Source organism: Tauraco erythrolophus, chromosome 3 (assembly GCF_009769465.1).
Source record: "Tauraco erythrolophus isolate bTauEry1 chromosome 3, bTauEry1.pri, whole genome shotgun sequence".
Classification (NCBI taxonomy): domain Eukaryota; kingdom Metazoa; phylum Chordata; class Aves; order Musophagiformes; family Musophagidae; genus Tauraco; species Tauraco erythrolophus.
This window is the reverse complement of record NC_141467.1, coordinates 81,232,335-81,256,361: the sequence shown is the minus strand read 5'-3', so window position 1 is coordinate 81,256,361 and position 24,027 is coordinate 81,232,335. Positions and strand designations below refer to the sequence as shown.

The window sequence follows — 24,027 nt, the reverse complement described above, 5'->3', positions numbered from 1 at the left end:
TGATATTTCCCCTACATAAAATGTTTTAAATTATTGAGCTACAAACTAATGCCTTTTGTGTGTAACATTCTTCACAGACTAATCATTAACAAGCTGATCCACAGACTGGTAAAAGTGATTGTTAAACCTGGAATACCTTGAAGTACCCACAGTAATGGTTGCGGATCGATTGCTTTGTGGAAATTTGTGGGCTTGAAAATCTGGCTAAAAGAACTTGGCTCAACTTTCTTCTTATAGATAGTATACAGATTGCATTTCAGGCTTCTTTATGAGAAGCTTGTGAATACAACGTTTTGTAATGTTGTACGATAGCACCTCTTCTCAACACCTTCCCATCACAAATCTTTGAAAAATGTTGCTGGAAATCATTAAAGGATTTCCATTTTCTGAACTGCAAACAGACTTATCTACTTCTGGACAGGTTGCCTTTAATATCGAATGCTATACACAAATTATTTCTCCAGCAGAGAAAGAACATTTCAGCTAGTGATTAAGACTTTTTTTTTTTTTCAGTTAGCAATCTCTGTATTTGAAAACATCTGGAAATAGCGGAATATTAAGATTATCCACATATTAAAAGTCATGGTATTTCTGTTCATGTTTTGTACTCACCTCTGGGTGTAAATTCTCTGCAGCATCGATTTTCGTAAAAATAATTGCAGGAGCTGCAGTTACTCGAACTGTGAAATCTGTTAAAATTGGAGTTAAAATTGCTCTCCTCTCCTGATGTCGCCTTATGCTAAAAAAAAATAAAAAATTATTAAATCACATTATAAATTGTTGAGAGGCAAAACCTCACATTCTTCTTTAAATCCAGCATGTAGCACAAAACTGCTTCAATATCAGTTTCTCACTTGGTTGTTACCTCAATAAGCATTAAATATAATCATTGTAAGTCATGTTAATTCCAATTCTAAAGGCAGACTTCTACCTTCATTTCACAGAAAAAGTATGTCTAAATATTTGACTCTTCAACCAATCTCCAGGTAGACAGGTTTGACATTTGACATTGCTTCTTCTACTCTTTAATGGACTATACAAAATCATTTGAACAAAGATACAAAATTTGGTATCAATATTTTTCAAACCTGCCTGTGGATGCCCTTCACTTTATACATAGCTCTCCTGAAGCCTGTACAATATTTGAATTCATGCATTAAAACTCCGTGGTGAAAAAATTCTGCTCACAACAACACATCTGACACAAAAACCAAAGACACGAAAAATTAAACTAGCAAACCCCAGGAAACTGTAGGGCTTGCACACTAAATTTATAATAACTATTGCCCAAGATGTTTAAAATACCTGGAAAATGGAGGGATGTCAGTCCTCCTCCACTGCTTCTGTCACTGGTTGCTCTTAGTTGGTACCTTTTCATCTACGTATCAATGTTTGCTTGCCAAAAATATTTGTGCCAATAAACTCGATAATTACATTTGTTTTCCAGTTAGGTGTTTTTTTTTTTTTTCCCTTAACCAAACAGTAAGCCTAGAGGCACAACCCTGTTACAGATGGATCACTAATAGCTTATGACAACACATTCCAAATAGCCAGAATCTTCTGGGTCAGGTCAAATAAACTATTGCCACAAAACGCCATCTGAGACCCTCTGATCAGGAAAAAAAAAAAAAAGTAATGAGATCAAGATGGTGCTCAGCCCCTAAAAGAGGATACAGTTCAAATTCCTGGGAGAACCCTTCCATCAAGATGATTTTTTGATAATTCTTTTTACCTATCATCATTTACAGAAATGCTAAATTCCTGCATTTCACCAAGGAGAACTCTAAAAATCATCATAAAGTTATTGGTACAAGTTAAGTTTTCCTATGCTTACAAAATAGAAAATTATCAACTGTGAAACAATATAGGTTAAAAGTATATACTAAATTACGCAACTATCTATCATGATATAAAAGAAAAGACTGAACTATACTTCCTATAGAAGAAGGGAACTGGTCTATGCAGGACTCCTCAGATACATCTGAATGTCAGTTAGGTACCCCTGTATTACCTTCAATGTCACAATTTCCAGTAATTGAGATGCAGCAGTTCAGGCACCAGCATAAATTGCACAAGTGAGCCAGACACATGACCTAGGCAATTAGTCCTTACCACCAGCTAGAGTTATCCATGTTAATGTCATTAAACAAGGTGGTTATTTGTCTGTCCATGCAGAAATCTCTGAACTGCGTGTGGAACAGGTAGCTAAAAATCTCTTGATTAAGAACAGGTATTGATATACATAGTCTAGTAAAGATAATGGATTCTGTTAAAAAGTACACAATCTCAAATGCTGATGGAGGCCAAAAAGAAATTAAACAGCTATCATAACTTGACTGTAATTCAGTCAAGTTCAAAAGATTCAACATCTATAGATGACAATTTGCTGCTTAGACTGTAGATTTTGATGCTTCAAATTTTACTAACAATTTGCTTAAGTGTCCCCAAAACATGTAGAAAGCATGGCGATCTATAAGGGAATATAAACTGTCAGATGTGGGTAGGCCTCAAAGCTTTTAAATTTATTTAGGACACAAGTATACAGAAGTTAACAGCAGATGCTACAGAGCTAGTATTTACTGAGCACATGTCTAATAAATTGTTGCTTCAAATGACCTTCACAAACAGTGCTGAGCAGGCTGCATGCTACCACAGGTAGTATGCAGAATGCTTAAGGGCAAGCCAGTTAGTGAGTGTGAGTAAACTACCGTCTTACATTTAACATTTTGGTCAGCTGTAGCTCTGCTGGTCTGTAACGATGGCTTTTAAAGCAAGATTAGTCTAATTAGATCTGCAAATTAGAAAGCAGACCAGTTTGTGGTTAGTGTACATCTTTAACTGAGAAAACGGTCTTAGATTTTGCCAATTCTACAAATGCTTCTCTCTCCCTGCCATCACCTTCATTTTAAATTTAAACCAGATGGCTTTCTACCCAATTCCTATTTCCCCTTCACAATAGTATGAGAAAGAAATGCCTTTGTTTTTGAGGAAAATGAAAGAGCTAATTAGTAGAACAATTCTATGAAAGAACATACAGCTATACATTAGAAAAGTTCCACTTGAAGGGGCATAAAACTTCTAGTAAGAATGATTTCAATATATGAAACAAAAGCAAGTTATTTGTTGAACCTCAAACCCACAACTGGTTCTCCTCAATCATTTTTCAGCTCATACATATTCCCATTTCTTAATTTTCAAATGTCATTCTAGTTAGATACACAGTACACTGCATCTTAAAAGACTTTTTTGATATTAGAGATTGATCGCTGATTTTTAAATTTTATTTTAAAGTCATCCTTACTTGGTATCCCTGTCCTGCTCTACTTACTACTTTCTGCATTTCTAGTTGGTGAATTTGAAGCTCAGCCAAATCAAGTATTAGCAAAATAATTCTAAGTACAAACAGAAGGCAAACAGAGCACAGTAAATAATGAAGGGAGAGGATATGAGAGAGAGCAGAAAAGGAACAAAGAAACAAATTCCACTTTGAATTATTAAGTCTTCCACACTGCACCTAAGTGCACTGTTAACTTAACACAGGTGTACGCCACATGAGCTTATGAAAAAACTTGATTGTGAAGAGCGTAATGATGGCTCTATGTCTGCAGCACATTCATTCCATGGTCATTTATGCATCTGTTATATATTTGTCTTGGAAAAAAAAGGAAAAGCTAGTACTTTTAGAGATGTTAAAGCAGTTGATCATCTACACTTAAAAGTACAGCACATTTGAAAGACCATATGCTAACGCAAAGCAACAAGGCAGCAAAGCAGTTTTGATAAGTCCTGGAGGTGCCTTTTACTCAGCACTGAATTTGGGCTATATGTGCACGATAACATGACCTCTGGTTATGGACTATAGATCCACATTTTAAAGCAAAGGACAAAAAGGGTCTCTTTCCTCAAAGGTTTACAATTTAAGTACAAGAAAAAACATACCTGCAGACAGGGAAGTAAAGGGGAACAACTAACAGCACTGTAGATAATGATATCCGTACAGTGGCAACCTGAAAGCTGTCTTACGAGTTCTTTATATTACGGTACAATAGAAACAAAATTTTTTGGAATGATTTGAAAGAAGACGTTGCAATAACTTTGCGAATGTTCACAGGAAATGCCTTTATAACATACAGGTTAGCCTAGGAGCAAGCAAGAAAGTGCTTCTTCAAAAATTAAATGCGTCAGCCCTGGTCACTGGTATGATGAGGTCTGATGAGCAATGAGTGCAGATGTGTCAAAGCAAATGAAAGAAAACACGTAAGAGGAAATGAACAGACACAGAAGTCAAGAAGTACCTAGAAAAAAAGACATATCTCATGACTTATATGACAAAAAATGTTGTGGGAAGAAAAGAGAAAGAAACGTGAAGAAGAGAAATTTGTAATCAAAGCAACAACATTTCATTACATCAAATCAAATCATCAGTATTTGATTACACCCACTCAGAAGCACGTTGAATTTATATGAGGAGGAAGGACTTGACAAAGAGATGATGCTGCACTAATCAAGGAGGTGTGATGATGCGAGACCTGATAAGCTGTGAAAATACACAAGAAGGACTATAACTTGGCTGCCTTATGTGACTAATTGAAACAAACAGAAAATACTGGTCAGTAAGAGCTAAACATAATCTCGATGTGAAACTTCAAAATTTTTGTCTTAATCATAGAATCATCATAATCACACCTTAATTATAATTTTTTTCTTAATAATATCATAGAATCATAGAATGGTTTGGGTTGGAAGGGACCTCAAAGATCATCTAGTTCCAACCCCCCTGCCATGGGCAGGGAAACCCTCCACTACACCATGTTGCTCAAAGCCTCATCCAACCTTACCTTGAACACTTCCAGGGATGGGGCATCCACAATTTCTCTGGGCAACCTGTTCCAGGGCCTCATCACCCTCAGTGTGAAAACTTTCTCCTATATCTAATCTAAATCTCCCCTCTTTCAGTTTAAAGCCATTACCCCTTGTCCTATCACTACATGCCCTTGTTAAATGTCCCTCTCCAGCTTTCCCATAGGCCCCCTTTAAGTACTAGAAGGCTGCGATAAGATCATCCCAGAGCCTTCTCTTCTCCAGGCTGAACAGCCCCAACTCTCTCAGCCTGTCTTCATAGCAGAGGTATTCCAGCCCTCCATCATCTTCGTGGCCCTCCGCTGGACCCACTCCAGCAGCTCCATGTCCTTCTTGTGTTGGCGACTCCAGAGCTGAACAACAGTATTCCAGGTGGGGTCTCATGAGAGCAGAGTAGAGGGGCAGAATCACTTCCCTCGACCTGCTGGTCACGCTTCTTTGGATGCAGCCCAGGATACGGTTGGCTTTCTGGGCTGCAAGCACACGTTGCCAGCTCATGTTGAGCTTCTCATCCACCAGCACTCCCAAGTCTTTTTCCTCAGGGCTGCTCTCAATCCATTCTCCGCCCAGCCTGTACTTGTGTTTGGGATTGCCCTGACCCATGTGCAGGACCTTGCACTTGGCCTAGTCGAACTTCATGAGGTTCACACAGGCCCACTTCTCCAGCCTGTCAAGGTCCCTCTGGATGGCATCCCTTCCCTCCAGTGTGTCCACAACACCACATAACTTGGTGTCATCTGCAAACTTGCTGAGGGTGCACTCAATCCCACTGTCCATGTCTCCAACAAAGATGTTAAATAGCTCTGGTCCTGGTACTGACCCCTGAGGAACACCACTCGTCACTGGTCTCCACTTGGACATTGAACCATTGACCACAACTCTTTGAGTGCGACCATCCAGACAATTTCTTATCCACCGAGTGGTCCACCCGTCAAATCCATGTCTCTCCAGTTTAGAGACAAGGATGTCGTGTGGGACAGTATCAAATGCTTTGGATAAGTCCAGGTAGACAATGTCAGTTGCTCTTCCCCTATCCATCAATGCTGTAACCTCATCATAGAAGGCCACCAAATTAATCAGTCAGGATTTGCCCTTAGTGAAGCCATGTTGGCTGTCACCAATCACCTCCTTATTTTCTATGTGCCTTAGCATAGTCTTACTTAGCATATCTTATTGAATCTGCAGTTTGAGCCCTTATATGCTTAAAAAATACATAGATCAGGGAGAAACTTGTACACGTTCAATACATGATTGACAATTGAGCTCATTTATGCCATTTAAGTTACTATCTACAGTGAATTCTTTGTGAAACGTCACAAAGAATTCTGCAACTTGAAAAAGCAAAACCCAAAGTATTAGCATGGAACAGGCCACATAATCAAAGTGTTCTCTAGTAGCGTGCTGCACACAAACCCAAAGATGTTATGTTGGTTTGCATACTAACTTCAGACTTACAAAAGATTTTTCTCTAGCAGGTTTCCCACGAAGTTGTATAAATCAGCTAATCCCTGATCTGCAAATGTGTTAGGATATCTAACTACTAATGACATCATCATGCCTCAGACCTCCATCTCCCAGTGGGCAGAAAAGTTTTCATCCTTTCAGCTCTCTGAGGTGTTGCAAAGACACACTGCGAGACAATGAAACAGTGCAGCAACATTTTGAGGACTGTCTAACGACCAAAATTTGGCAATGAACAAACGTACACCATCTAGCTGTACAGAATGTCTATCGCTATATAGTTATGCCTCAGTAAAGCTAATTTTCATCTTGTTAAGAATGTTGTGCAACATTGCTTTGCTGTGAATTAATAAAGAAAACAACATACTCCATCTTATTGTGTAAAGCTTTGTACAGTATGAATATAAGCATGACTTCCTTCAGGTTCAATAAGCACAGCAACTGAAATACAGGACTGAATACAAACATACTGCATTTTATTCCAAAAGATTCACAGGGAATGTACCTACTTCACTACACATGGACCTACTGATCACTTTTTTCTGGTCTTCTTAGTTAGAACTTGGCAAGCTGTACTTCGACTTTCCAAAAAAGCATGAAAATGAAAACTACTCAAAGAAAAATCTGCAGAAAATCTTTCTGAGGATCCTTGCAAAGTAAGAATGGTATTTTGTTCAGTTTTGTACAACAGATCATTGGCTCCCTGACTTATTCAATGAGAGTCACAGAGAGCTGTTCCAGATGGTGGTATGCCAAGGACAAAACTGTAATGTAGTATATTGCCACACTCAATTCATTACCACACAGAGAAGTAATGCTTTTAAGCTCAATTAATTATTTTTTTTTTAAACAGAGTTTATTCAGGCTGCAGGAAGCAGAAGTTGCTGCTGGGAGCTGTAGAAGGATTGCACAGGGATGGGGGCGAGGCCTCAAGAGAGGATATATTTCTTTATTTCCTTCAGAGCTGTTGTTTTTTCCATTGAGAGGAGGGAGAGGGAGGAGGAGATCGGCAAGCTGAAAAAGCAGTTTTCAATCAAGAAAACTTATTTTGGTTAAGTACTCCCAGTTCCCCACATGCTGTTTGGTAAAAGGAATAAATGTGGACAGGTTTCATTTGTACATAACCTTATTAGAACTGTCTGACTGTTTCCAGTATTCTTTTTATATATTACACCATTAGGGAGCTTTTTATAACATCTTCAATGAAGCATAAACATTTCATAATGGGAAGAGTTATGATCCCTGATCCTCAGTACAGCATAGCATTTGGATGTTTTTTTCTGAGAGAGGGCATCCACCCTACCAGAGTGTTCCAGTTCCACCTTTCTTCTTGGGGTGACCTGCAGAGGCACAGGGGGCATCATATCAGCACTTCACAATAGCCCCTCTTCAAGAAATTTACACTGAACACCTTGAAATATTGAAAACTTCGTCTCAAAGCAAGACTGCTTGCTTTCCAAATTACAATGTAAAAGTTTTAAAAAAATTCAAACCCATGAGATGGTAAGAACTAGAAATACTGAACTCCTGAAAAAGTGGTGGGAAAACTGGAAGGATTTACTTGCTGTGTAAAGATTGTTAAAGCACTTAAAGGATTAATTATGTTAAAAGCTTTTAAGTATTTTCGTATGATATCAATAGATCTTTTACTTAGAATGATTTGGTTTTCATGCAAACTTTTAAAACAAGACCAAATTTCTAACTGGTCTAATGAATTTTAGTCTAACCCATTAGACTAAACTGCAATATAATCTACTTCAGAATATTTACAACTACTTAATTTATTTATAAAAAACACAGTAATGCTTTTAGAAATGGGAATGGGAAATGAATAGCTGGTATCTTTGCTGAAGTTTTCTGTAAAGTAAATGTATGAAATACTTGGATATAGGTTGGGTTCTATACTGTACCACATAGCACCTAAGAAAAAATGAGGGAAACGGATCTCAAAAAAGAATCTTAAAACCCAGTAAAACTAATAAACCAGAACACTGGGTCTAAACAATAAGTAAAAATAAACAGAAGTATATTAAAACCAAACAAAGAAATGAATTAAAAAAGAAAACAGTATCACAAATAGGTCAAAGAATAAAGCTTCTGTGGTAATGGCAGGAAATCCCAAGATAAACTTCATCCTAAAAACACTAAGCACCACATAAAACACCATGCAGCCACCCTTTTGGTGCATGCTGGAAATATCTCAGCAGATGGCAGAGTTCAACGCAGGTTCTTCCAGTTCTCAGCACACCACTTCCACAGATCATAAAATAAACCCAGATGCAGCAAAACTGACTGCCAACTAAAAAGCAAAAATGTGCACATCCTGAAAAAGAACTGTAGTACATGTGTAAAATTTTAAGCCAAAAGGACAACAAAACACTCATACCAACTTTCTCTTTAAAAGAATTCAAGCTGGAATTAAAACACTGTATTGCATACCAGAAAGGGAAAGCTAATGTATTTAATTACAAGTGATCTAAATTAAAATCCAAGTAGAAGATTTATTCAAAAGCAATTTCAAAACAAATATATTTATTTGTCAAATATATTCTAAAAAAGTTTTATTTTGGAAGTCTGCTGAGGAAAAGAAGAATGTCCAGGCAGTTATAAAAAAAATAGAGAACTCAGAGTACCTGTAATAGCTGCTTCCTTTATTCTTCATAGCTTTTCAGGAATCCCTCCAAATTTCCTATCAAAATCCATAACCATAAAGCTCAGACTGAGGTGTGCTGGCAATATGATTTCAATCACCAATGGGGAGGAAAAGGAAAGCAAATTCCTCAGGGGCTGGTTTTGCTACGTTAGTTTAACTTGCAAATGGGCCAGAAGTCCTTTGGAGATTAGTGTCATCTTATCTTTCAAGAAATGCTGGTGGCCCTATGCTGTTTTGTGAGAAAGAACTTCATGGACAACTTGCCCAACACCAAGGCCCAACTAGAAGGTCATGCACATTTTTTTCAAGGCTAAGAATTTAAAAGAAAAATTGTCTATGGAATTATATTACTTTCAAAAAAAGAGTCATTAAGAGACAGGAAAGAACCAGGTGATCCTATAAATGAAGAACAGATACTATTACTGTGTTTAAATTTTTATCGGTACTCCTGTAATTCCTTGTGGTTTTATCATTACTTTGGTTAGATCTGCTCTTCATAGAATCATAGAATGGTTAGGGTTGGAAGGGACCTCAAAGATCATCCAGTTCCAACCCCTCTGCCATGGGCACAGACACCCTCCACTACACCAGGTTGCCCAAAGCCTCATCCAACCTGGCCTTGAACACTTCCAAGGATGGGGCATCTACAACTTCTCTGGGCAACCTGTTCCAGTACCTCACCACCCTCTGAGTGAAAAATTTCTTCCTTGTATCTAATCTAAATCTGCCCTTTTTCAGTTTAAATCCATTGCCCCTTGTCCTATCACTACATGCCCTTGTAAAAAGTCCCTCTCCAGCTTTCCTGTAGGCCCCGTTTAGGTACTGGAAAGCTGCTATATGATCACCCGGAGCCTTCTCTTCTCCAGGCTGAACAGCCCCAACTCTCTCAGCCTGTCTTCATAGCAGAGGTGTTCCAGCCCTCGGATCATCTTCGTGGCCCTCCTCTTCCTGCCTTCTATATTTTTCAATGATAAACTGGAATTTATTTTTGACCACAGCTTTTTCCTTCATGCACTTGTCTGGAGTGAGTTTATTTGCTCTCTTGGTCTTTCATCAATGTAATGAATTAGAAAGCTCAGTCTGTGTGCAATCCTCACGTTGCTTCTTTTGCTATAGCTTGACTGACTTTCAGAAAAACCTCTGAGAGTCCTCTCATCTCCCTTTTGAAAATTAAACCAGCAATAGTTCAATTTTTGAACTATTATTATTCTGCCTGTTTTCCTGTATCACTTTTGGGAACTCATCCCTCAATTCAAGTAGGAATCTTATCTTAGGAATCAGAAAATTATGCACGCGTTTCATTAAAATTGGTTTTGCATGAATTAGATATAAAGGACTCTTAAATGAAAATAAATAAAGTGTGGGCAAATAGGGATCTTCTAGCAGAAATGCATCTAAATCCACCAAATTACTTTTGAAAGCTTGCTCTTGGCCATCAGACCTTATTCCTCTCACTTTCAAAAGAGAACTCAAACTGCAACACGGTCTATAAAAATTTGGTTTTAAATCACCTGTATGAATTTTTAAGTATAAAAAGTATATTAAAACTAAAATAAAAATTTCAGATTTTCACAACTTACCAATTAAAAAACCCTATATTTGAAAAATTTAAAATCTGAACTACCACGCATGTCATAGAATCAGACTTTCTTAATCATAAGCTGTTTTAAGTGAAGTTATCAGTGGAATATGCTTTTTCTTCTCCAGGTATTCTAAAAATAATCTTAGCAGTAGTCAAGATCAAAAGGCTATGCCTTTATCAGCATCTGAGTTGCTGCCTGAAGATCTTTTCTGTAGATCTGCTTATAGAAGGGGTACATTAGTAGTGGCTTAGAGCAATATTTATCACATTACTTGGACAAGACACAGCCTATTTACTTTTTTTTTCTTATTAGACCATGACACTACTGCTCTTTTGTCTTCCTTCATCCCATACTGGCCTTTACTAAGATATTTAGCTGTATCTGGAGCTTTCTAAACACCAATCAAAAAATCTCATAACTTGGAAAACAGACAACCATTAGTAGAAATGAAACAGAAGCTGATAGAACAGTCAAGAGTTAATAGTTTTGATGAAGGAACTAGGAAGATGTTCAGTATAAAAGACCAAGGAATATTCTACATACATAGCACATCTCTTTCTTCATACAGAACCTAGTATTAATATTTTTTTCAGTTAGCTACACAAGATTACACCCAAACAACTGGTAAACACAGTGGCAAATTGATTTTTGCTTCACTTCATTGACTTCGTGTTCCAAAAAGAATTACCATAGAATCACAGAAGGGTTTGGGTTGGAAGAGAAGATCATCTAGTTCCAATCCCCTGCCATAGGCAGGGACACCTTCCACAAGATCAGGTTGCTCAAAGCCTCATCCAATCTGGCCTTGAACACTTCTAGGGATGGGGCATCCACAACTTCTCTGGGCAACCTGTTCCAGTGCCTCACCATCCTCAGAGTGAAGTGGTGAAATGTATGCATGCTTTATCTTTCAGCTCTGTTTAACTAGAGAGCAGGGCTTTCTGTGCACATATCATACAATACACAATAAGGGAGACTCAGTTGAAATATGTAATTTTCAAAATTCATCTGGTTTTAGTTACAGAAGTGCGAGAGACAGTTCAGAACCAATAGGAAATGTTCTACTTTATCCTCCTCTAACTTAGATATTTCTAAGCTGGTTTTACTCAAGCTTTGTAAAAATACAAACAAAAGAAGTTTTTTAAATGAAACCAAAGGCACACAAGAAGTAGACAGTAACTACAGTGTAACAATAATAGTAACATGCATTTCAAATGTATAATCCAAAACTCCATGGAAATACGCTTGTAACATAAAGCAAAACCAATACAGAATTATGTGATTCAGATATACTATAAATGATATCTGCAGTGTTTGTGCTTTGTAATTCTAGAAAATAATAAGTTAAAAAAGAACTTCCTACCTACTGGCCATGTTCCATTCAAGCGCTGGATTTTGAGAATTTCTTTCACTCTCTGTCAAAACACCTCCTTTTCCATTTTCCTTCTCTGGTTTCAACTGATTCCAATGAGCAGTACCAATGTTTATAGACTGAAGATCTATTTGATACTGTCTGTCTTCAACCTCTGACCCAGGGTCTCGAAGTATTCCTAGATTCAGTGCTCTCCTGTAATGCCAAAGTAAAAAAAAAAAAAAAAAAGGGGGGGGGTAAAAAAAATCAGCAACAAAGGTCAAAATCAGACCAATCAGATGTTCCTTAAGATAAAAAAAATCAAAAAAATTAAGGTACCAATTTTTCTATTCTTGACTACATCTAAGCATTATTCTAAGTCTAGATCTTCACAAGTATCCAGCTGCCTCTTTCCTATGGAATTCCATGGGAGATATGCAAACAAATATATTCCAAAATTCAGCCAGATCCACCAAAGTTGACACTTTGACACCAAATGACAGAGATCATTGAATTCACTGCACTTTCAATCACGTCCATATGAGGAGCCTTATGGGGAAGCCAGACTAACTTGTGTCTACTGAATAAATACAGGATGTCACACTGAAGTCTTCAAAAAGAACAGCTACGTATCAGTATTATGAACAACTTTATTGTGAGACAATTGTTCCACTGTTCAAATCTATCAAAGAATAAAAACTAAAAATAACATTCTAAGATGATGAAAAAACAACTCAATCTTTTTAACACAGAATTTCAGTACAGTGCTTTGTTATTAAAATTCTTCTGACAAGTGAGAAAAAAACATTTTTGAATAAACCATATTACTTGTGGATTCTGCTAAATTCTACCACATTAGATTTTATGAAATATTTCAATCTAGACTTGAGATTGGGAAACAGTTACGCCCAACTTCCACAAAACATTCAAGTGCTATTAGATGAGTGGAGGCTGCTAAGACCATTTGGTTTTACCAGTGAGCAGTATCAGAGGAGTCTACTACTACCATTTGTCTCCTGCTAATAAGCACTAGTAAACCTTCCAAAAAAATTTTCTTGCCCTTTCTACACTGGGAACAAGATAGCTTTGTGTGCACTTGTTATTTGATATTGTAATAAAAATGCACAATTGAACTTGTCACTGTTTTTCAAAACCAGCCAGTCAAGGGAGCAAGGGGTTCTTAATTTTTTTGCTTTGAATCTATGATCACATCAAATTGTAGTCTATTTTTATTGATTTAATACACCTGAGTTGAAGCTCAAGCTTCTTATTTCCACATTGCATCCAAGCTACTGTTCCATTCTAGGTTGTCTTGTGCCAGTAGTATATAACTGCTGTCTCCACAGAGAACATGGAGAGAGAACTTAATAGTTCTGCTATTTGTTTTATCATTGATGCTAATAATTTAAAAATAAATAACGATTAAAGCAGCACATCTCAACCCATGATGGATGCTCTGCATGCAATCTGTAAGTATAGGTATGCAACGTATAGGCATGCATCCTATTTCCAAGTGCAATCCCAATGCTGCCCAAATCCAAACACAGTTGAAACTGCTAATACCATTGCCATTGTCACCAATGGGGTGTGCTAACGATTAAGAAAATTAAGCAATTAATTCTATCTACCCACAGAGGCGTGTGAATGGCAGGAAGGTCGTTTTGATCAAGTCACTGCTGGTGAGGCAGCATGATGGCATTGTTCAGTAGCCCTATAACTTTCTTAAATGCTCAGCAGAAATTTGCTGAAAATCTGTTGTGTCAGTAGTGGTATTTCAAAATTAAATGTGGTTTCTTAAAACTCAAGAATGTGTTTGTCAACTTTCCACATAGGGAGACCTAACCGCAACAACTGTGTCTTCTATTATTCTTTCTAGGCATTATTTCATCAATACGAATGCAGTTCTGCTTGTTGTGTTTTGTTTTGTTTTTTAAAAAAACAGTGTCTATTTACATGCTTTGTCTAATGCAAGTAAATACTAGAATATATGCTTTGTGAAATATTACTGAAAATAAAGCGCCAAATTACATCTTTTATGAAATCTGCTTAAGTACATAAAATACTGAATAAGATTTCACCTGCATAATGAATTCTTCTCTCCTGTACTTCATAGTAGAGAATATTTTAATTTGTTCTTTTATAAGCAACTTGATAACTTGCATTAACCTGTGCCTAGCACTATATTCCTTAGGGTCGTTCAGCACAACCATGACCTTGTGAACCGAATTTCTAGTGTTAAATGTGGCTGTATGCGCCAATCAAACTCCCCGTTGTGACGATGGCTTTCTTCCCCTCATAAATTCACTTATTTAAATATAAAACCCAATGAAATCACTCTTTGACACATATTTTTAGGTGCAGCAAAATACATAGAGATACTATTCAGGCACAAGGTACTCGTGCATTGCATTGCAGGTAAAAGATTTGTCCATTGATTCAATTAATTTTGTAAAATCTCAAGGACTGGATAATGTTTGTACTGCTTTGGGATATCACAGCCCAATACTTCCACAGTGATATAAAAACTGCGTTTTCATTCAGTTCCTACTATTAACAATCTTCTACATATAATACAAAACTCTTCCTCTGATCCTATACATAGACCTTTGAAATTCATGCAAATAAATTGTGTTTCTATAGATGACCCATTTCAAGAAACACATATTTTACACATACATGTAAAATACAATGATTAGTTATTAATGTCTTATGTTTGAACTAAAGCTGATTATTGCTTTCAGAAAGTACATCCTGTCAGTTTTATACAAGGATCAAAATATAGACTTTTCCCCAAAATTATACACATACACGCATTTAAATAAGCACTCATTTCTGGTTTTCCACATCAACTCTTTTCCTAAGTACGCCTTCAATTTATTAGTTGTATACTTCCTAGAAGGATGAGAATATGTTAAAACACAGCAGAATCGGCCTAACCTTAAGCATACGTGCTATGTATGAACTCTGCAGCCTTGTTAATCCTTGTAGCAAATAAAATCAGGGAAATAGAGTAAACCAAATTCATGACTTTTCTACCCCTAGCATAAATCCTGTTTTACCAGCTGAAATGTACTGTAGGGGTTATGATTTTAATTGCTCTTCTGAAAACGACTTCACTAACCCATCTGAGCCTTTCGGCAGGTGGTGTAGAATACAACACTTGGTCAATTATACAGCAAGATCATAAGCAATGAAAGACGAACATAAGCATGTAACAGGAAACACGACTTTAATGTTTTTCTTTTTTAAATTGATTTAGTCTGGGTCAGGCTTTTTGTATGTTTATATAAGGAACAGCTCATGTTGAACCAGTTACTACATGCTGCTGAACAGGCATAATTCTGAGACCCACTGTAAAGAAGTTAAATCTATTCACTTATAGCTCATCTGAAACCTACAAAAAGCTAAACAAGCCAGGAAAATGGCATTTAAAGACTATACATTATGTAACAATTAAGAAATATTCACAGATGTTACACACAACAGCTAATTTTTCTTAGCACTTACTGGACCTCTGTGTGCACTGACTTCCGCTTCCAGGTACAGAGATGACAAACCTATCTATCCAAATTTCAATCATTAAGGGTTTTGTCTGGTCGTAAAAGATTCTTCCTATTCTAAATTAGAAAGGACAGAGACAGTAAGCTTGGATCAATATATATGCTCTGCTTTACAGAGGTAAAACCAGTGGCACCTTGTTGGACCTGGATATAGATGCTATACAACAGGATCACTTCCTCTTCTGCTTAAGCTTGTGCATTCCCAGTCCAAATGTAGTCTGAAAGTCCATCATCTACGAATGAGACGTGACTGAACTAGTGTAGAAATCACAGCAATCTTTATCACTGATCTAATGCTCCTTAAGTGCCTTTTTTTTTCTGCTCAACAAGGCCACTGAATGTGTTATATCAAACAGGGGAAACTGAAACAACTGTTTCTCACGGAAACAATGGACCACAGCTCCATTTGGAGTGAGATGCTATAAATGTTATTAAGAAGGTCACAGAAGAAAAATGTGGTAAACCTAGAGCATCTATGATAATAATACCAGCCTTTGAAAATGCTGAACTTAGATCAGTAAAATCTCAGACAGGAATCAACTTTCCAAAGAAAGGCAACTATTTATTTTATTTTATTTTATTTATTTATTTATAAATTATAGCAAGTAGATGTCTCTCTGTGACAGGCAAAGAAGCTAACACTTAAGCCACTGGGAGAGAAACAGAACTTCCTAAACATCACACTACATACATAGACATGATCTTAGAACAGGAATAAAAGAAATCCTGTATCATGACAGTTCATGATGCAAGACTTGGATTTGCCTATATTTGGAGAGACTAAATACATATATTTGTGAGGAAGATTGAAAGAAGGAGAAGTTAAGAAGGAAAAAAAGGAGGGCATAGGATTGGGCAGGAGGAAGAAGAAAGATGAGATCAGGGCACTAATGCTGAAATTAAAGAAAAGCAGCAGGTAAGAAAATTCTATTATTGGAAGAGAGGAGGAGACATACTTCGGCAAGAAGGGAAGGTTCTGACAAATTTCTAAGATTTTGCACATGATCCTGGGTACACATTCTCCCATATTGAGTGAGCTCCATATCTTCGCAGAAGGGTAACCTCAGCTTTGCTTCCCCACCCTGCCATCTGTCCATAGGGAGATTTATTTGTGGTTTAACGAACATAGTGTTTTATGACTGTTGAGTTTATTTTAGTCTGGGTCAGTAGAGCAGGCTCTCAAATGCTGTCAGCAATAAACTCCAGTTCTCACTGTTTCTGCCTCTTTTCCCTATGCTACATATAACTGGCTTTGCTGGCAGCTGCTCCTTCTCCCGTCTCCACCTCAGCCTCAGAAAAACTCAACTACTGCCCTGTCTCCACACTTGCTGGCAGCATACTTTGGATTGGATACCACCAAATTTTTATTAAATACAAATATAAACTGTGTGCAGAAAGGCTTCTTTGTTTAACGCTTTACTGATTAGCAAGTGATACTATTTTGTTCATATGTCTATACTCACTTCATTTTTCATTTTAACATTACATTTAATCTTTACAGGAATCTGTTTAACAATGAAAACTACATTCCCCCTGATTAGCTCTTGTGTTGCATTCTGTGCAGCCAGATAACGTCAGCATTGTCTACAGAAGATGTTACGTGGTGGGTGTTCCTGTAAGTCAAAGTGGTTAAGGCACCTGGGTTCATCTTCAGATGTGGAAGACCCTAATAAAAAGAAAACATCAGTGCTAGCTCCCTGAGCAGAATAAATATGACTGATGACTTCTAAATATTTACATAGCGGAAAAATACTTTACATTACTAACACAGAGGAAGAAGTTATTAATTGAATTCTAACTGAATATGTTTTGCAGTCAATGGTCATACTTCTAACTCTATAGTGATTTGCAGCATTTATAACTTTGTGAATAGACATAGAACAACTTAGATTACTTGTGCAATTAGAATGTTGGAAAAGAAAAGACAAGCAGTGACTGAAACATACATCAAAACTTCTTTTGATTGTGCTAGACTGCTTCAAACAATTGATACAGTGAAGCAAAAGTACAAGTATAATGGGTAATATTCCTCTATCTTAAACTAATGTTGGATAAATGTCTGACTTGTATCTGTTGGCACTGGTTCCTTTTTCATTCTGTATCCCTACAGATGAGTTTCTTGGTGAAGGGAGGAACTGGTATAAGTGCAAAAGCACTAAAGAAGAGGATGAGACACTAAGTAGCTATAAAGACCTTTAGGTAACACACAGATAAGCATATTGGAGAAATTATGGAACACAGTACCTTCAAGTCACTAAAAAAAAAAAAAAAGAAAAAATTATTCAACTACCGATTAGTGCACGCTAAGACATAATTCAAAACATGGAATCATCTACCTCACAATCATCCAGAACAGATCATCAAATAAAAGAGCACTAAGATTTAGGTGAGAGTCATTACGTGTCTTTTAGTCTCCTCAGTGTCAGAATCTGGAATACATAAGGACGCATAAGATACATGTTTAGAAAATTCAGTGTTGAAAAGGAGTTTGATCTACTGCTATTTCAAGACAATGAGCTTCAAGACATTTCAAGCACAGCACAGAATCTACTACTACAAAGATCTTGGTTCCTGGCAAACAGAGAATGACACTAAGAGGAGGTATTCAAGATCTTCAGCAAAGCCATCACACTACTTTACCTACAACTGTTTCTCTTAAATATCTCCAAGCTAGGTATTACACAGCCACATTTGAAACAAATGTAGACGGGATAGATAGAAACACAGACTTTACCTCTCTCTCTCTCTGCTTCTACACTTTCCCAGTTGGGCAGCAATAACTCTTCTATGAAAAATAATAATAATGAAACTACTTAACTTTTTCCAAAAAATCTTACCGAACTATGATATTTTCTTTTTACTAACACTTTTCAGCACAGTTTTTTCTTGCCAAGCTGAAGCGGACAGGTCTTCCCTTACAATTATTTTAGAAGCTTTTTCTTAAAAATAGGCAACACAGACACAGTTCTTAAACAGCTCAGAGATGAAAGACTATAAAAATACAATCAATTCTCTTTTGGCTAACTACTTTCTGTCCTTTACTTGACCAGTTTCATCAACTGCAACTATTGACTCATACAGATATTTACTTTCATCCATTTTAAAAAGGACTAATTTTCATTGAACTATCATAATTCAAGAGAAAAGAGATTGGGTTTTGAACATATGGAAGAAGATACTATTCATGTATACTATTTATGTAACTACTTAAATACTTTTATTTCGAAACTCAGTAGGTACACATTCAGAGGAAAAAATAACAACATCCCTTCACACCCATTAATTACAGTGGTGGTGCCAGGTGGGTGCTACTAGAATTCCGCTTGCTATCCATTTAGAAAGGTCAGATTTTATTGAATGGGACCACACTAAGGTCAGGATTGGTAGCAGTGCATTGATCATATAAAAGCTACTAACACATGAAAGGAGATACAGTAGATTACACATCAAACATTTTGGCCCCGTGCTTCCTTCCTCTAGTCCTACGGGCAGGAAATGCTCTACATATCCTGTGAGGTGACCAGACATTTAAAAGTAGCTCCTTGTTCCAAAGGCTCTGGTACAGTAATTGCCTGCAAAGAAGCAGAAGAACTACTGCAGTGCACTTGTCTTCTAGAGCTGTATCTGGAACACCAGATGAATCATCCTATGATGATAAGGTATGACACAGTAAACTATAAAGCAATTTCAGTCTCTCTCAAAAAAAAGGCATAAAATGAAATGAAGCTGAAGTTTGCAGCTGTGCATTTAGATGTCATCTGTTTAATTACTTTTGTAATTTTATTGTTTAAATTCCTCAGCAAAAAGAACAGCATGAGTAAGTCTGAACTTCTAAAGACCGGTTTTTCATTTGTATACTGTTTAATGTTTAGACAGTTTCAGGAATCTCATTATAGTTTTGAAGCATTCACCAAAATTCAGGGAGCACAGTATAAATATACAGTTGACAGACTGTATAAATGATATGCATGTGCAATTGCAAAGGAAGGTCTGTGTGATATTTTTAGATGCCAAATGTTTCTAGAAAAAACAAGTGGAACAGAGTTTCTCTAAAGAGAACCAGCGATGAGACAGTTTGAAGAGTCTAAGTGGGTGGAGTGGAAGTCTGGGGTAGGGGTTAGCAAAAAAGCCAAAACGAAATATAACCCAAAGACTTTTATGCTTTTGTTTCATGGTAGAAACATTTTTATCTCAAAACTCAATGCTGTTTGGCAGTAAAAGGATCTTGAATTTTCATTTTTCAAATATTCCGTGTGTACGTGGTTTACCACATAGCTAAGGTAAATAATCTTACGATTTTCCCATTGCTTTCATCCTGTATTTTACTTTGTTTTAGTTGATTCACCAAGTTTAGTGGTACAATACCTCAGTCTTTTCAGATGTTATATAAATTCACCTGGACATACTGAGGTTGAGTTTCACTGAACAAAGTCTTCATATCTGATGCATGGAATTTCTTTAAACGGTGCAGTACAACCTGGCCCAATGGTACAAGCTAGAAGACGTACTGTCCACAGTGTGTTTGATAAGCTGACATGGGACAGGATTTCTTTCCACTGTTGTGTCAGTATATCGAACTCATACCTGAACATCAATCAAATTCTATACAAAGTAGCACAGAATGTTAGAAATAAATAAATACCAGCTTTTCCTTTATATTAAACAATGTGTACTAATGCACATTTTCAGCATGCATATACTGTAATAGATGACGTTTATAGCATAAATAACAGAAGAAGAAACCACTCAAACATGAATATGTAACTTTCCCAGTCAATTCACATTTCTCTTTGGCACTGATTAAATGAGGCTCTCAAGATGCCAATTGTATTTTCTTTTTCTTTTAACAGAATCATTGTATTCATAATGGCAAGCTGGAACTATTTTAAAAATACTGTAAATGTATTATCAAATACGTCAATAACAAAGTCTTAAAAATTACCACCTTTAATTCTTCTTTTTTGAAGTCCTTGTGCTACTTTTTCCATTTAAATACCACTGGGAAACTGTCCTGGTAGAAAACTCACTCCATATTCCTTACGAAATATATTACCAGTATTCTGTCTTCCTTAAAACCCCATTAAACTATCGTTAATGGCCACTTCCAAATTCAGTATGAATCCATGCCTAACAAGATACAGTGAAGTGGAGTTTACTTCTAAATACATTTTTGAAGAGGGGGAAAAAAAAAATAAAAATTATGCAAATCTCTTAATTTAACTCAGTGATTCTTAGGACTGCAAAAGGCAGAAATTATTCATAATCACATCGAAATAAGAGATATAGTGAATAATATGTATTTCACATTTCCCAAGAGAATTAAAATTTATCTTGTGAATACCAAAAGAAAAGAAAAGATTATGATTTGACTAGTGAGGCAGTACAGTTTCAAGCTTCTCCTAAGCACGTTGTAGAAGAAACCAGAGCCATCTTCACAAAGCTGATTATCTGACATGAATCATTCCTTCAAAACACAAAGAATGACACCTTTCATACACATTATGAGCTGTATGGGAGTGGTGGAATATTTACTTTTTTTGTGTGTTTTATAATGATATGATTAAGGTATGCTACTTCTTTATTGAATATTCTTATATGACTTTAAAATATCTATAGAATGCCCTTGGATCTCATTAGAAAATTTAGAATTCAGCAGAAATGCAGGTATTCACTTTATATAAAATACTTACAGACACAGAAACTATTAGAGGATAGTAAAATACTGAGGTTCAACTAGACCTCCCCCAGCTCACAGGTTACGAAACTGTAGCCAGTTAACCACTGCTAGTCTGTTAAAGCCAGACTGGTTCTTGCTTCTCCATTCTGAAATGCAATAAACACATATTGCATGATTCTAATATTTAGATTTCTCTAGATCTACTAGCACTGAAAATAAGATTCAGGTTGCCTCAGGAACGTACCAAGACAGGCTGGATGGAAAGATGGCCCTTTAATCCTGAACACAGGGGCAAGCTCAGACTGTTGAAATGATCCTTTTGCAGCAAAATATGGTAAATTAAGAGATCTCAAGATAACTTTAGAAAAGGAAGTAAAAATCACCTAAACATTGCAAAAAGCAAGTGAATGATTATCCAGTTGAGAACCTTATAAATTTCCTGTTGAAAACACAATTAGCCTACTTAAGAAATCCAGATTTGCTTGCATGTTAAATTTTGACAAACCAGTATTTTTACAAACGTTCATTCTTTTCTTGCTTTCCTCCTAATTTAGGTTGCAAATCAATTGGTTTCTCAAGATATTCATGCATATGTGAATGCCAGTTTTCTTTGATAATTGTGACAGTCTCCTCTTCAGACATGATGCATGTCTGCATAATAATTGCATCTACTGTATTGTATTTTCAGACAAGGAATTTGGTGTACTCTCACTTTTGGCAGTCCTTCTTCTTTTTTAAAGATATTATACCTCTCTAAAATTAATTTTCCTGAAAGCACATCTTGAATATTTGTGCCTGTAAGTCTGAACTTTTCCCTTTGCGATTTAAATTCAATTTTACTTCTTTTATTCAGCTATGTCCTATACAATGAATAAGTCCTGAGCTCAGAGAGGTCAATGTAGGATCATCAGTGCCCACAAAACATCAAGGTTGTACCACTTTCAGTACCTGAGAGAATTATAGCTTTGAGTGCACATGTCTGTGGGCAGAAACTCTTGCTACATGCAGAAGATAACCAACAGGTGAGACCTCAGTTATACAGGAAACGATTATTCCACTTCTAGGTTGAGTTCTTTGTAGAGGAAATTTAGTATCAACTGCATACTAATAAGTGTTTCTAGTTCGCTTAAAGGCAGGCATGCTTATTTTAATTCTTAAAGGAATGAAGAGCTGAAAGGCAATTTTTTAAACTGGTGTTTCTCCTGTCTTCTTTTTGTAAAATTATTAGGACTTGAACAATCAAGGTGGCGTTATCAAAACACAGGAAAAACCACAATTTATCCTATGTTTTCTCCTTTCTTGCATAGAGAATTCTTCTTGAACGTAACGACGTACAGAGTGCCCTCAAACTCTCTTGTCTTGCATTATTCCTTATTGGATTTTTATAGGTTTCTTGTCAACTGTTTGAAAATCAGAAAAGCACAGTCCCAAAACCTTCCAACTTTCCTAAGATCTGTTACAGGGCTTTTTTTCCTCTCAGAAAAAGCTTTTGAGCACCCATCTCTTCCATCATGAAAGTAAAATATCCTTCTGAACGAACCACTTCTGTGCCAGCATTTTCCAGTTTGTTCTGACTCTGCAGGAGGACCAAAGCAGAGGAAATATGTGGTCCACTACAGCATACTTTGATCATGAAGTTTATGATATACTTTTTGATGGTATTTCACCAGTTCTTTTGGGGACCTAGGTAGTTTTTAGATACGTTATTACTAGAGACCTCATCTCCTCTTTACTGTATTGTTTCTGTTCTTTCTCAAAGTATGACTTTAGTTAGCTATTGAGTATTTTGCACATCACTGAAAGGACTTAGTTTTTTCCAAACATCTTTAATTAATTCATTGAAACATCCAGGTGTGAAAGGATGCAGCAAAACATCGAGAGATCTGTTTGAAAAGTCAGTTTATGAATGAAATTGATACATAGATTCTCGCCTTAAAAACTGTAACAAAGCTACATCTCTAAGCCACACATTTTGATTCCCATTCTTAGTCTATTTTAAACCCACTAATTCCCACATTATTGAATGCAATTACCATAACTTAAATTTGCACATAGTTCAGATTGAAGTGACTGTAGCTTTGTTTCTTCTATGATGAAAAATAAATTGGTAGCTTTGTTTTAAGAGCATACTACTGCTAAATCTTAAATTATAATACTGATCTATTGAACTTTTTGAAAGTAAACTCTTACATGTGCACAGACACACCACTTTAAAAGGGTTATTTATGTAAAAGCTTTTAAAGATATTTAGAATATGCTTTAAAAGATGAAAAACAGAACAAATGAAACCTATTAGGAAACTGACCTCAAAACTAATCTTTAGGACAAAAGCATAAAGTAGATAAAAATCTTAGAGAACCAGAGAGAACACGTAAAGGACATGACAAGAACAAGCAGAGCCCAAACTCAGAAGGATTGTCATTCATTACAAACTGTTGCTGAGGTAACTTTTGGCAGCAAGATACAACATATTCTTAGAAACCTACATCCTGTCATAGGAAGCCACAGAATACACCATCACTTTTGTAAACATTAAATACAAAGCCTTCACACTGAATCGGTTAAAGCTTACTATTCAGCATGTACACAAAGCTTGTTAGGGAAGTTTTTTAGCAGAGTTTTTAAGTAAGCTCCACTTACAGGGTAGTATCAGGCAAGAGTCATCCTCATAACTCAAAATATCCCTGTGTATTCACAGCATTCACCATGAAAACTACAGATTCCAATGTCAGGTAGTTCAACCAACCCCGTGAGGCACCCAAAACATATAAATGGTGGTTACGAACTAGACTCAGAGCTTTACTGTAGGACACTACGCAGATACAAACACACACACAAACAGCCAGCTCACTACATTGCCCATTTAGGAAACAGCAAATTCT

General features: G+C 36.5%; 1 protein-coding gene across 6 annotated transcripts in view; it reads right to left on the bottom strand.

The window, feature by feature from the left end:
• VPS13B (vacuolar protein sorting 13 homolog B) overlaps window positions 1-24,027 on the bottom strand; it is a 500,947-nt gene that overhangs the window by 167,057 nt on the left and 309,863 nt on the right. For all 6 annotated transcript variants that reach the window (XM_086608763.1, XM_086608762.1, XM_086608766.1 and 3 more), the window contains exons 31-32: window positions 11,921-12,124; window positions 613-739 (exon numbers count right to left, since the gene is read on the bottom strand). In XM_086608763.1, the coding sequence (XP_086464889.1) occupies window positions 613-739; window positions 11,921-12,124 (331 nt within the window). The remainder of the gene's footprint in view (window positions 1-612; window positions 740-11,920; window positions 12,125-24,027) is intronic.